At 49.1% G+C, this 13352-nt stretch overlaps 1 protein-coding gene across 1 annotated transcript in view; it reads right to left on the bottom strand.

Moving 5' to 3' along the window:
- Positions 1-13352, bottom strand: part of OTOG (otogelin) — a 706015-nt gene that overhangs the window by 480955 nt on the left and 211708 nt on the right. Inside the window, 2 exon segments of the mRNA XM_030202446.1 lie at positions 10024-10201; positions 12587-12719. Coding sequence (XP_030058306.1) covers positions 10024-10201; positions 12587-12719 — 311 coding nt within the window.

Here is a 13352-nt window from a genome sequence, read left to right as displayed (position 1 = left end):
GACCAGTGCTATTTAACATATTTATAAATGACATGGAAATTAGAATGATGAGTAAGATGATCAAATCTGCAGATGATACAAAACTATTCAAGGTTCTTAAAACACGTGCGGACTGTGAAATATTGCAGGAAGACCTTAGGAAATTGGAAGACTGGGCATCCAAATGGCAAATGAAATTTAATGTGGACAAATGCAAGGTGATGCACATTGGAAAGAATAATCTGAATCATAGTTCCCTGATGCTAGGGTCCACCTTGTGGGTCAGCGCTCAAGAAAACGATATAGGTGTCTTTGTAGATAATACACTGAAATCTACTGCTCAGTGTGCAGTGGCGGCCAAACAAGCAAATAGGATACTAGAAATTATTAGGAAAGGGATGGTGAATAAGACCTAAAATAATATAATGCCTTTGTGTCACTGCATGATGCGACCCCACCTTCAGTATTGCATTCAGTTCTGGTTGCTGTATCTCAAAAAAGATACAGTGGAATTAGAAAAGGTTCAAAGAAGAGTGTTACATTCCTCACCTGGTTCCAGGCCGGTGCGGCCGAGTCGCCAGCGAGGCGCGGTCCAGCAGAGATAGCCGGCTATCTTGGTGGTGTTTCTCCGGGATAGGTCGGCCATCTTGGGATGGGCATCTCAGCTTATGGCAGCCATCTTGGGGTTGGCCGGCTGCAGAAAGGAAGCCCATATTGGGCGGTGTGCTTCTCTGCTGATGGGGGCAGCCATCTTGGATCAGCTGCACATGTTTGAGACTGATTCCTATACAATTTAAAGCCCTGCCTCCAGTCCTTCGTTGCTTCGGCCTCAATTGTGTTTGAGGTCCACGCCGGTGCTCTTTATCTTCAGTTCCAGTGTTCCAGTGTTCCAGATCTTGGCTTGTTTCCCGGACCTCGCTTGTTTTGCTGCCTGCCTTGACCTTGGACTGTTTTTGACTACTCTCTGCCCTACGGATTTACCTGGTTTTTGGACTGTGTCTGTCTGTTTGCCTGCCTGTCTGGTCAGTGGTCGTGCAACCCCGCCAGTTCCAGAAGTCCTGGTGGCTGCCCGAACCTGGGGGCTCAACTCCCAGGGAACGGCGATCAATCCCCAGGTGAAGCTAGGGGTTGTCTGGCTGCCTGACCGAGTGCGGTGTCACTCCATCCTAGCCATGCTCAGTCGGGGCACAAGGGCTCACATTCCTCCAGTCATAACAGTAGGCCGAAGCCATGAGCTCGCCAGACAATACCGAGCGTTCCAACCTGGCTCAGGCGCTACACCAGCAGCAGGCTCAAATCACCCGCTTGTCCAGTGCATTGCAGGCAGTCTGCAATCAGATTCCAGCGTTCCAGCAGCAGGCGGTCCCGGATCCTCCGGCCCCTGGGACGGGGTCGTCCACCGCCCGGCTGCAGGTTCCAGAGCCGCCTCGTTTTGATGGTACCCCCGCAGCGTGCCGGGGGTTCCTGAATCAATGTCAGATCTTATTCGAACTACAACCGGAGGCCTTCCCATATGACAGGATTAAAGTGACTTACCTCATCTCTCTACTGACTGGTCCCGTACTGGCGTGGGCATCCCCGCTGTGGGAACAGCGGAATCCGGTCCTGGCGAACCTAGAGGAGTTCTTGAGGTAGTTCTGGACGGTGTTCTACGTGCCTGGCCAGCCTTCTTCTGCCTCGGGGGAGCTGCTGCAGATTCAGCAGGGCTACGGGTCGGTCGGGGCGTACGCCATCTGGTTCCGCACTCTGGCTGCGGAGCTCCAGTGGAACCAGGAGGCGTTGACGGCCATTTTCTGGCAGGGGTTGGACGGCCAAATAAAGGATGAATTGGCTGGCCGAGAGATTCCTGCTACTTTGGACGGCCTTATTGCACTCTGCACGAGGATCGACATCCGTTTCCAGGAGCGAGCCCAGGAGAGGGCCACGCCGCGGGTGGTGCAGAGATCCAGAGGCCTGCCCCGTCGTCCAGAAGCGCCTGGGTCCCATGAGGAGGGTTCGGAAGGAACCAAGGAGGAACCCATTATAATGGCCGGCCATCGTCTGTCCAAGAAGGAGAGGGTCCACCATATCCAGAATCAGCTATGTCTGTATTGTGGGCAGGACGGCCATTTCACACGTACCTGCCCAAACAAGTCTGGGAAGTCGGGAAACGCTCCAGCCCGAGCCCTATGAAGGGGGTGGCTCTGGGCCGGTTGTCTGCCCTTCCTGACCAGTTACTCTCCGTTCCTGTACTACTTCAAGGTGAAGGAGGCCAGGTTCATGCTCAGGCCTTACTGGACTCCAGGGCCGGAGGGAATTTTATCGATGCTGAGTTCTTGTCCCAGCTGGGGGGCTCCACGGTACCCTGCCAACCGGAGCTCCGAGTGACCTCCATCCAGGGGGATAGTCTTCCCCGGACCATCACCCGGATCACCGTGCCTCTGCGTTTGCAGGTAGGGGCACTACATCAGGAAGATATTCGTCCTCACCCGAGCCATTCATCCTGTGATTCTTGGACTGCCCTGGCTCCATCTACATGCTCCAGTGATCAACTGGTTCACCGGTGAGATCGGGCAATGGGGCGCCCGGTGTGTCAAGCAATGCCTACAGCAAGTCAAGCCTCCCCTGTCGCTCTGTTTGGCTCAGCTTCTGACCCCGCCGAAGGAGCTGCTTGGGCTGCCTAGAGACTATCAGGACTTTTGCGATGTATTCAGTGCCCGGGCAGCTGACATGCTGCCTCCGCATCGGTCATTCGACTGTGCCATAGACCTCCTGCCAGGAACCGATCCTCCCCGGGGGCATCTTTACACCCTATCCCATGAGGAGTCCCGTGCTATGAGGGAGTATATCTGAGAGAATCTCCTCAAGGGGTTTATCAGAGCTTCTACGTCGCCGGCAGGAGCCAGGTTCTTCTTTGTATCAAAGAAGGATGGGTCTCTCCGTCCCTGCATTGACTACCGGGGGTTGAACAAGATCACGGTGAAGAACCGGTACCCGTTTCCACTTATCCCTGAGTTGTTTGACCGGCTTCAGGGGGCCAAGATTTTCACCAAGCTGGATTTGCGCGGAGCCTACAACCTGGTGCGGATCCAGGAGGGAGATGAGTGGAAGACGGCTTTCAACACACATGAGGGACACTTTGAATACCGGGTAATGCCGTTTGGCCTCTGCAATGCCCCTGCGGTATTTCAAAATTTTATGAACTTCATTTTTCAAGATCTACTTTACACTTCTGTAATCGTATATCTAGATGATATTTGATTTTCTCTCCCTTACTGTCCCAGCATGTGTCCCATGTCCGCACAGTACTTCAGCGCCTTCGGGAGCATCGGCTGTATGCCAAATTGGAGAAGTGCTCGTTCCACCAGCAGAGTCTTCCGTTCCTGGGGTATATCGTGTCCTCCACCGGATTGCAAATGGATCCTGGGAAATTGACTGCAATCCGCGACTGGCCAGCTCCCCAGGGCCTGCAGGCCTTGCAGAGGTCCCTGGGGTTCGCCAACTACTACCGGCAGTTCATCAAGGACTGCTCCCTCATCACGGCTCCCCTAACGGCCCTCACGAGGAAGGGCGCTGATGTCAAGAACTGGACGCCAGAGGTGGTTGCTGCATTTACTACTCTGAAGAAAGCGTTTCTTTCCTCCGCAGTCCGGATCCTACCCAGCCCTTCTGGTGGAAGTGGACGTCTCAGCCTTGGGAGTAGGGGCCGTGCTCTCCCAGACATCTGCTGCCGGGAAGAAGCACCCTTGCTTCTTCTTCTCTCGTAAGTTCATCCCCGTGGAATGAAACTATACGGTGGGGGATCGGGAGCTTCTGGCGCTCAAGTTGGCTTTCGAGGAATGGCGTTACCTGCTGGAGGGAGCAGCGCATCCGGTGACGGTGATCACCGACCACAAGAACCTATTATACCTCCAAAATGCTACCAGACTGAATCCTCGTCAGGCCCGGTGGTCTCTGTTTTTTGCACTGTTCGACTTCCGCCTGATTTTCAGACTGGGGGAGAAGAACGACCAGGCGGATGCCTTGTCCCAAAGTTTTGAGGCTCCCGGAGACCAGGAGGATCCTTATCCCATGTTGAACCCGGCCTGCATTCCTTCCATGCCTGGGGCCAGCGCCACATGCCAGAGCGCAGTACCAGTGGGTCTCCGCAGGAAGGTGCTGCACTGGGGGCACGCATCTGAATTCGCTGGACACTTTGGATTCCACAAGACCCTCCATCTGATCTCTCGGTCGTACTGGTGGCCGCGGATGGTGCAGGATGTGCTGCAGTATGTGTCCACCTGTCCGGTGTGCGCCCAAACTAAGAGTTCCCATCAGAGGCAGTGGGGCTTGATGCAGCCCATGCCGGTACCACAGCAGCCCTGGGAGGACCTGACCATGGACTTTATCACTGATTTACCGGCCTCCCAGGGCAACACCGTTATCTGGGTGGTGATAGACCCGTTTTCCAAGATGGCTCCCAGTTCACCTCTCATTTTTGGAGAGCGTTATGTTCAGCTTTTGGGGTAACCACTCTCTTTTCCTCAGCATATCACCCGCAAACTAATGGGATGGTGGAACGGGTCAACCAAACGGTGAAGGCATTCCTCCGGGCCTTCTCGAACCAACACCAGGATGACTGGTCCACCCTGCTACCCTGGGTGGAGTTCACCTACAAGAACAGACTGCATTCAGCCTCCCGGACTACACCCTTCAGTACCATCTATGGGCATCATACACGTCTACCTCCGCCAATTTCCCCCGCAGAGGTCCCACCTCAGGTACAGCCCACGGTCCGTACGCTTCAGGAGGCTTGGAGGAAGGTTCAGGAGCAGTTGCACCGGGCAGCGGTCAAGGCCAAGGAAACGTACGACCGCAGGAGACAGGCAGCCCCCACGTTCCAGCCAGGAGAGAAGGTATGGCTAAGCACTCGGTATCTGAGACTGCGGCTTCCATCACTCCAGTTTGCTCCACGCTTCATCGGCCCTTTTGCGGTGTGCTCCAGGATAGGAGCAGTGACTTATCGGTTGCACCTGCACCTACCCAGTCAACTCAGAGTGCACAATGCCTTCCATGTGTCACTCTTGAAGCCTTTCCGCAGGTCCAAGTGGCATCCCGAACCCAAGAGAGTGGTTGTGCCTGAGAGTGACCCAGATCCCGAGTACGAGGTAGATGGCATCCTGGACTCAAAGCTGCGGGGAGGAAAGCTATTCTACTTGCTGTCCTGGAAGCATTTCGGACCACAGGACAACTCCTGGGAACCAGCAACCAATGTCCATGCTCCAGACCTGGTCCGTGAGTACCATTCTCATCACCCTACTCGGCCCGGGCCAGGGAGAAGGGGGAGGGTTTTGGGGGTGGGGGATACTGTTACGTTCCTCACCTGGTTCCAGGCCGGTGCTGCCGAGTCGCCGGCGAGGCGCGGTCCAGCAGAGATAGCCGGCTATCTTGGTGGTGTTTCTCCAGGATAGGTTGGCCATCTTGGGATGGGCATCTCAGCTTATGGCAGCCATCTGGGGGTTGGCCGGCTGCAGGAAGGAAGCCCATATTGGGCGGTGTGCTTCTCTGCTGATGGGAGCAGCCATCTTGGATCAGCTGCAAATGTTTGAGACTGATTCCTATACTATTTAAAGCCCTGCCTCCAGTCCTTCGTTGCTTTGGCCTCAATTGTGCTCTTTATCTTCAGTTCCAGCCAGTGGTGTAGCTAGACCTGCAATTTTGGGTGGGCCCAGAGTTAATATGGGTGGGCACTATGGCCTAATATTCAGACCGCAGGAGCTAGCTGAGCTGCCTCCCACAGTCAGAGCTGAGCTGGATATTTAACCCTTAGTGTCCAATGTTCCCATCAATCTGTTCCCATATGGCTTATTATGGGAACATTGAACACTAAAGGGTTAATGTCAGCCCATTGCCGGTGACTGGTACTGAATATCTGGTTTATTTTTGGCCACTTTAAACATAACTGGCCATGCCGATATTCAGTTAAGTTTAAACTGGCCAAAGATATTCCTGCTTTTTGGTGGCCTAATTGGCCCACAAAACTTAGCCACCAATGCACTGAACATTAGCAGATAGTTGGTTGTATCGTGCAATATAACCAAGTAATCTGCTAAGCACTAACCGCCAATATTCAGTGGGAAATAACTAGCGATCTCCCATTGAATATTGCCAGATAGCCAGTTAAATGCCATTTAACCTGACAGGAGCCATTCCTGGCTGGCTAAATGGTTTTAAATATTGGGTAGACTGAACACAAAAGATCTACAAAACATCTAGGAAATGGCCATTCTCCAAACCAAAAAGTTTTTCTGGTTCGAAAATCTCTATGTTCCATTGAGTTTTGGATGTTTTCAGCAAAACATCCAAAGATGGATTTACACATCATATCAAAAATGTCCCTCCAAATGTATCAAAGGTGGCACGTGGGTCTATTAGAACTATATAGCATTTCCAACAATCATCAACAAAGTCCAACAAAACAGTTTCCGTACTATGGAACTTCCTAAAACCAGATTGAAACTCAGAAAGAACCCCCTGCTTCTCAACAAAATCAAGCAGTTGTGTTAAAACCACCTTTTCTAACACATTAGATAAAAATGGCAAATTGGACATCAGTCTAAAGTTACTCGGCAGACCTGTCACAGTCCATAGCTAAGATGTTTCCTCTTACAGTTTTCCATAGAAAAAAATGTACTAAAATTCTAGTAGGACCTCTGTAATAGCAACATAAAATCCCTTCATTGTCAGATTCTTTGTGAAGTAACACTAAATCTTATGAAGAAGCTTTTCAGAGCCTATGTAGCAAACCTTAACACCAAATTTGAACACACAAATACCAATAACTGTGAATATACACAACAGCAATACTTGTCCCACTGGAAAAGACAGACTAGTCAGACTCATATAGATCCCCACACAAACCACATGCCAGCTGAATCTCTCACCTTGGGTTGCATGCAGAACACAGACAAACCCTCACCAATTTCAGAATAAAGGATCAAAAATTAGAAATTGTCCTGTAGCCCAGCATCAGCCTTGCCCTTCCCTCCCCCTCCCCCACCCCTCCTGTAGCCTGGCATCAGCCCTGTCCTTCCTACCCCCCATAGCCCAGCATCAACCCTTCCCTCCCCCTCATATTCTGGCAACAGCCTACCCTTCCCTCCCTCCCTCCCTCCCTCCCTCCCTCCCCCATAGTCTGACATTTCCCCTACCCTTCCCAATCATCCACCTCCACCCAAAAGCCCACCAGCATGAAATATAAAACATTTTATTTTTTAACTGGACATTGCAGAGCCCACCAGCATTAAACACAAAACTTTTTTTTTCCACCTGAGCACAGTACAGTGAAGTTTCCAGTGCAACAATTCCAGAGAAGTCTACTGACCTTGATCAGTGTGCACGTGGAGGTGCAGTGCTGGAGATTGGCCACAGGGGAATAGGCTTCACGTCAGTACCACTACAGAGGCTACTGACACACTCCTTGAGTCTGGGGCAGGAATATTATATAAGTGCCCGGAAATCCCCAGCTACACAGTGACAGGACGGGGCTAGCCAAGACGGCTAAGTTAAAGGCAGCACTACCAGCGGGGCTCCCGACTCCCCGACTTTGCCACAGGTTCAGTCCACTCGAGTCATGCAGGATCCTTGTGCTCACCAGGCATGCTGCAGGAGCAGACAAGTTACATTGAGTAGAGAGGCTAGAGGAGCTGCCTGTAATTAACACAGCAGGCAGCAGCTGCAGGGAACGGATGCAGAACAGCAGCCCTAAGAGCACGGAGTGGATCCCTCCCCCCAGTGCCCGACTCCCGAGCAGTAGCAAACAAGGCAGGAGGAGGGTTGATAGTTTGCTTGCTGGAGGCCTGTAGTACTGATAAATTAAAAAAAATATAAAATATAGCACCGGAGCTGCAGGGCTTAGCTCGGAGGTACTTCTCTGCTTCCTACATATGGCTGAGCTAATGTGATTGGAGTACGATGGCTGAGTAGTGTGCAGCTAGCTGGCAACTGATTGGTGGATCACTGAGACTGGATGGGCCTGATCCAAAAATGGGTGGGCCTGGGCCCATCCAGGCCCACCCGTAGCTACGCCCCTGGTTCCAGCGTTCCAGTGTTCCAGATCTTGGCTTGTTTCCCGGACCTAACTTGTTTTGCTGCCTGCCTTGACCTTGGACTGTTTTTGACTACTCTTTGCCCTACGGATTTACCTGGCTTTTGGACTGTGTCTGTTTGCCTGCCTGTCTGGTCAGTGGTCGTGCAACCCCGCCAGTTCCAGAAGTCCTGGTGGCTGCCCGAATCTGGGGACTCAACTCCCAGGGAACGGCGGTTGCTCCCCAGGTGAAGCTAGGGGTTGTCTGGCTGCCTGACCGAGTGCGGTGTCACTCCATCCTAGCCATGCTCAGTCGGGGCACAAGGGCACACATTCCTCCAGCTTCCTGTGTGTCCTACAAGATTCCTCCTAGAGAGATTTTCCTCCAGTTCTTGCATCGAGGCTGAAAATGCTCAGGTCCTGGCTGTAACAGAGTGTGTCAAAGTAGCTGCTGAGACCAATCAAAAGAGTGATCAAAATGATAAAGGGGATGGAACTCCTCTCGTATGAAGAAAGGCTAAAAAGGTTAGGGCTCTTCAGCTTGGAAAAGAGACAGATGAGGGGAGAAATGATTGAGGTCTACAAAATCCTGTGTAGAACGAGTAGAAGTAAATCATTCCAAAAGTACAAAGAGAAGGGAGCACTCGAGGAAGTTACATGGAAATACTTTTAAAACTAATAGGAGGAAATATTTTTTCACTCAACGAATAGTTAAGCTCTGGAACTCTTTGCCAGAGGATATAGTAACAGTGGCTAGCTTATCTGGGTTTAAAAAAGGTTTGGACAAGTTCTTGGAGGAAAAGTCCATAGGCTGCTATTGAGACAGATATGGGAAAGCAACTGCTTGTTCCGGGATTGGTAGCTTGGAATGTTGCTGCTAATTGGGTTTCTGTCAGGTACTTGTGACCTGGCTTGGCCACTGTTTGGAAAACAGGATACTGGGCTAGATGGACCATTGGTCTGACCCAGTATGGCTACTCTTATGTTCTTATGTAAGTGCCTGCTTTCCTGTATTGAATACTAGCATACTTGGATATATACGCACATATGCACTTAGGCATTGAAGTTCTGCGTTCTGCAGAGCCGGCTAAAGCATAGCCGATCAAGTGTGATATTCAGCACTTAACTGGCTATGGGGCATAAAGACAGGACTGACTTTTGTGTGGTCTTATTTATGTGGTTACCTTGGCCAATTAAGTGCTAAATATCGGCACTTAACTGCCAAGTTCTGACTCTGCCCCAGAAAGCTGCCAAAATTTCCAGTTATGAGATTTGCACTAAGGGGCTTATTCTATAAATTTATGCTCCAAAATTTACACTCCTATATTTATGAGTGTAATTTATGCTCCTAAATGTATGCTATGTCTATGAGCATAATAGATCTTAAATTAAGTGCATAAATTTAGGAGCATAACCTTTTATAGAGGTGGGCCCTAAGCAGACATTTTTCAAAGCACTAACCAGTTAAGTGCCATTGAAAATGACCATTTCTGGCCAATTAAATCATTTTGAATATCAACCTGTACTTTACTAGATACAGCTTTATAAAATTATCCTCATAGAGGGCAACTGTGTAAAGGAATTCGTGCATGAGTGCATTGTTGGAAATGTGAGCGCACTTTTTGCAAATGGTGTACACTCTTTCAAAAGGGTATGTACTCTTTCAAAAATGAGTGCACTTTTTCAAAAGAGAGCACACAATTGGTGGCACTCAAAAAACCCCCCATACAATTTCCTGTTGTTTCCAATGAATGTACATACCTATTAAATAGCAAGTACAACCTGAAATCTCCATATGCACTTTGCACTGACTGAAAAACAGGTGCAAAGCTTGCAGAAACAAAAACCTCCCGCTTTACCCTGCTAACCTGCATTTCCTAAGAGAAACCCCTCATCTCTGAAAGTCATCTTGCAAATCTGCAAACCAGTTCAAACATATGCCCATAATACTGCCCAACAGAGAACTAATCTTTCTTAGAAAAATACACATTGATTCATACAGAAAATCATCTTGCATGTTTCCATTGAAGGTTCCACAAAGACCAATGGTATCATCTTTCCATCTGCCATCAATTTGAAGGTAAAGTCTCAGTCCAGCTATGTCATACTCTATTTGAAGTCCATGTTGTGTCTTTACTTGCAAAAATATTGAAGAAAGTTTCCTGATTTCAAATGAATCTGTTGAAATTAAGAAATTGATTTGGATAAACAAAAATTTTGTATATACTCACCAATTTACTTGTAATAAGAAGACAAAGAGGGGCATTTTCGAAGGAAACGTACAAGTCAAAATTTGGCCATTTTACAAAGACGTCCAAATTCCGAAGCGGGAAGGAGATAATTTTCAAAAAAGATGGACGTGTATCTTTTGTGTTCGAAAATACCATGGATGTCCTGCGATTTGAACGTTTGCGATTTGGACGTCGTTGATTTTTGGCCATTTTTGAAAAAAAGACGTCCAAGTCTAAAACGTCCAAAGGCAAGCCATTGGGACTTGTGAGGAGCCAGTATTTTTAGTAGACTGGTCCCCCTGACATACCAGAACAGCAATCGGGCACTGCAGTGGACTTCATAAAATGCTCCCAGGTACACAGCTCCCTTACCTTGTGTGCTGAGCCCACCAAAACCCACTACCCCCAACTGTACACCACTACCATAGCCCTTATGAGTGAAGGGGGCAGCTATATGTGGGTACAGTGGGTTTCTGGTGGGTTTTGGAGGGCTCACAGTTTCCTGTACAAGCATGGGCGTAGACTGGGGGGGCGAGGGGGGCAATGCCCCACCAAACGACGACGAGGCGCCGCCGCGCCAGTAGTTAAAAAAAAAACAAGCAGGCACGCGCTCCTCTCCGTCCGCTTGGCTTCCCTGCCCTCTCTGTCTGCATCCCGCCTTGCTCTGATGTCATTTCCTTTCGGGCTGAACGCAGACAGAGAGGGCAGGGAAGCCAAGCGGACGGAGAGGAGCGTGTCCATCTACCCCTCTCTCTCTTCCTCCCTCCCTCCGGCGCAGGCAGCAGTCTTTTCCAGCGTTCCTGGCAGCGGTAGCGTTGTACACACTGCCTTCGGCTCTGCCCCGAAGCCTTCTCTTCAAGTTTCTGTTCCCGCATAGGTGGGAACAGGAACTTGAAAAGAAGGTTTCCGGGGCAGACCGAAGGCAGCGTGTACATCGCTACCGCTGCCAGGAATGCTGGAAAAGACTGCTGCCTGCGCCGGAGGGAGGGAGGGAGGAAGAGAGGGGGGTAGACGGAGTCACGATCTTGGACCTCGCGGGGGAGGGGGCAGCAGATGGAAGATGAATGGGACTGGGAGGGGTGGGGAGCAGAGGGAAGGAGCACGAGATGGTTGGGACTGGGAGGGGTGGGGTGCAGAGGGAAGGAGCAAGAGATGGATGGGACTGGGAGCGTTGAGAGCAGAGGGAAGGACCAGGAGATGGATTGGACTGGGAGGGGTGGGGAGCAGAGGGAAGGAGCAAGAGATGGATGGGACTGGGAGTGTTGGGAGCAGAGGGAAGGACCAGGAGATGGATGGGACTGGGAGCGTTGGGAGCAGAGGGAAGGACCAGGAGATGGATGGGACTGGGAGGGGTGGGGAGCAGAGGGAAGGAGCAAGAGATGGATGGGACTCAGAGGGTGGGGAGCAGAGGGAAGCCTACTGGAAAGAAGACACTGCATAAAACAGAAGACACTGGGACCAAAGCGAATAGAAAAACTAAATGATTAGACAACAAAGGTAGATAAAAGTATTTTATTCAGAATTTATTAATTGAAATATGTCAGCTTTTTGAAATGTGCATCTGTGATATTTTGCCTGTAAATTTCAATTCCTTCCTCCATATTAGCATACTCATTTGCATATGTATATATGCAAATGAATATGCTAATATGCTCCGCCCATCCTTTGCCCCCTTCAAATGAAACAGTCAAACTACGCCTATGTGTACAAGTGTAACAGGTAGTGGGGGGGATGGGCCTGGGTCCACCTGTCTGAAGTTCACTAAACTACTCCAGGGACCTGCATGCTGCTCTCATGGACCTGAGTATGACATCTGAGGCTGGCAAGTAATGTTCTTCAACACACCTTTTGGGGGTGGGAGGGGGTTAGTGACCACTGGGGGAGTACGGGGAGGTCATCCCTGATTCCATTATGGCTCAAAGACATTCAAGTCTTAGGAATACCCAAGTCCCACCTTGAACACGCTCTCGATACGCCCCCTTGAGATTTGGACGTCCTTCCCATGGACTTCTGAGAAAGACATCCAAAATACAGTTTCGATTATACCGATTTGGATGTTTCTGTGAGATGGACGTCCAAATGCTGATTTATGTCACTTTTTGGATATTCATCTCTTTTGAAAATGAGCCTGAAAGATAACTAAGGCAGTCTTGTACACAATTATATTTGTTGAATACCCATTTGTGGATAACCTGAAAACTAGAACATTAGAATGAAATTCTATGAAACTCACCAGAAATAAGGGAACTAAAGGCGGAGAGAGGACAGTTCGAGCTAGGATATAACACTGGTACCAGACAACATATAGCTTGCAGTAATTAATTGTTCTTACCATCTGTGTAAGGAAGATTAATTTTATAGTGATCATACATAAGTACATCTCCTGAGTGAGTCAAAGTCACTTGTCTCCCACGATCCTGGTTAAGAATAAGACTAACTGATTGGATGCACATCCCATCGTGGTTCTAGAAATTTAGTTAAGAAAACACAGTTTAAGAAACATCACCTTTATAAACGCAAGAAAGCTATAATATGGCATTTTGTTCACCAGCTATGTCTTTCTGTGTTGGTGAATAACATTTATTTACTATCTGCCACCTTTGTACCACCTATTTGCCAATGATTTAATTTTATTATTTATTTATTTACTACAGACTTATATCCCGCTTAACACCCCAAAGTTCATGCAGGTAACAACAGACCTAGGGCCCTGTTTACTAAGATGTGCTAGAAGTATGCTAGCATTTTTAGTGTACGCTAATGATTAGCGGATGCTAAATGCTAGAGACACTCAGAGAAACACATGGGTATCTCTAGCGTTTAGCGCATGCTAATTTTTAGTATGTACTAAAAACGCTAGCGTACCTTAGTAAACATGCCCCAAGACTGAAAAACCTTCAGGAATTACAGGGGGTCTTTTACTAAAGGTTAGCTCGAGTCTTAAGAGCTTTCCTGAACTGAAGATAACCACAAATTCTTTAAAAAAAGAAGACAATTCCATGTTTCTGCAGCTTGATAAGAAAAAGTAGATTGAAAAATCCTCTTTAGCTTCACATTACGAAATGAAGGAAATCTTAATAAGAATTGATTCCTAATAG

This window comes from Microcaecilia unicolor, chromosome 4, assembly GCF_901765095.1.
Source record: "Microcaecilia unicolor chromosome 4, aMicUni1.1, whole genome shotgun sequence".
Classification (NCBI taxonomy): domain Eukaryota; kingdom Metazoa; phylum Chordata; class Amphibia; order Gymnophiona; family Siphonopidae; genus Microcaecilia; species Microcaecilia unicolor.
This window is presented reverse-complemented; position numbering and strand designations above follow the sequence as displayed.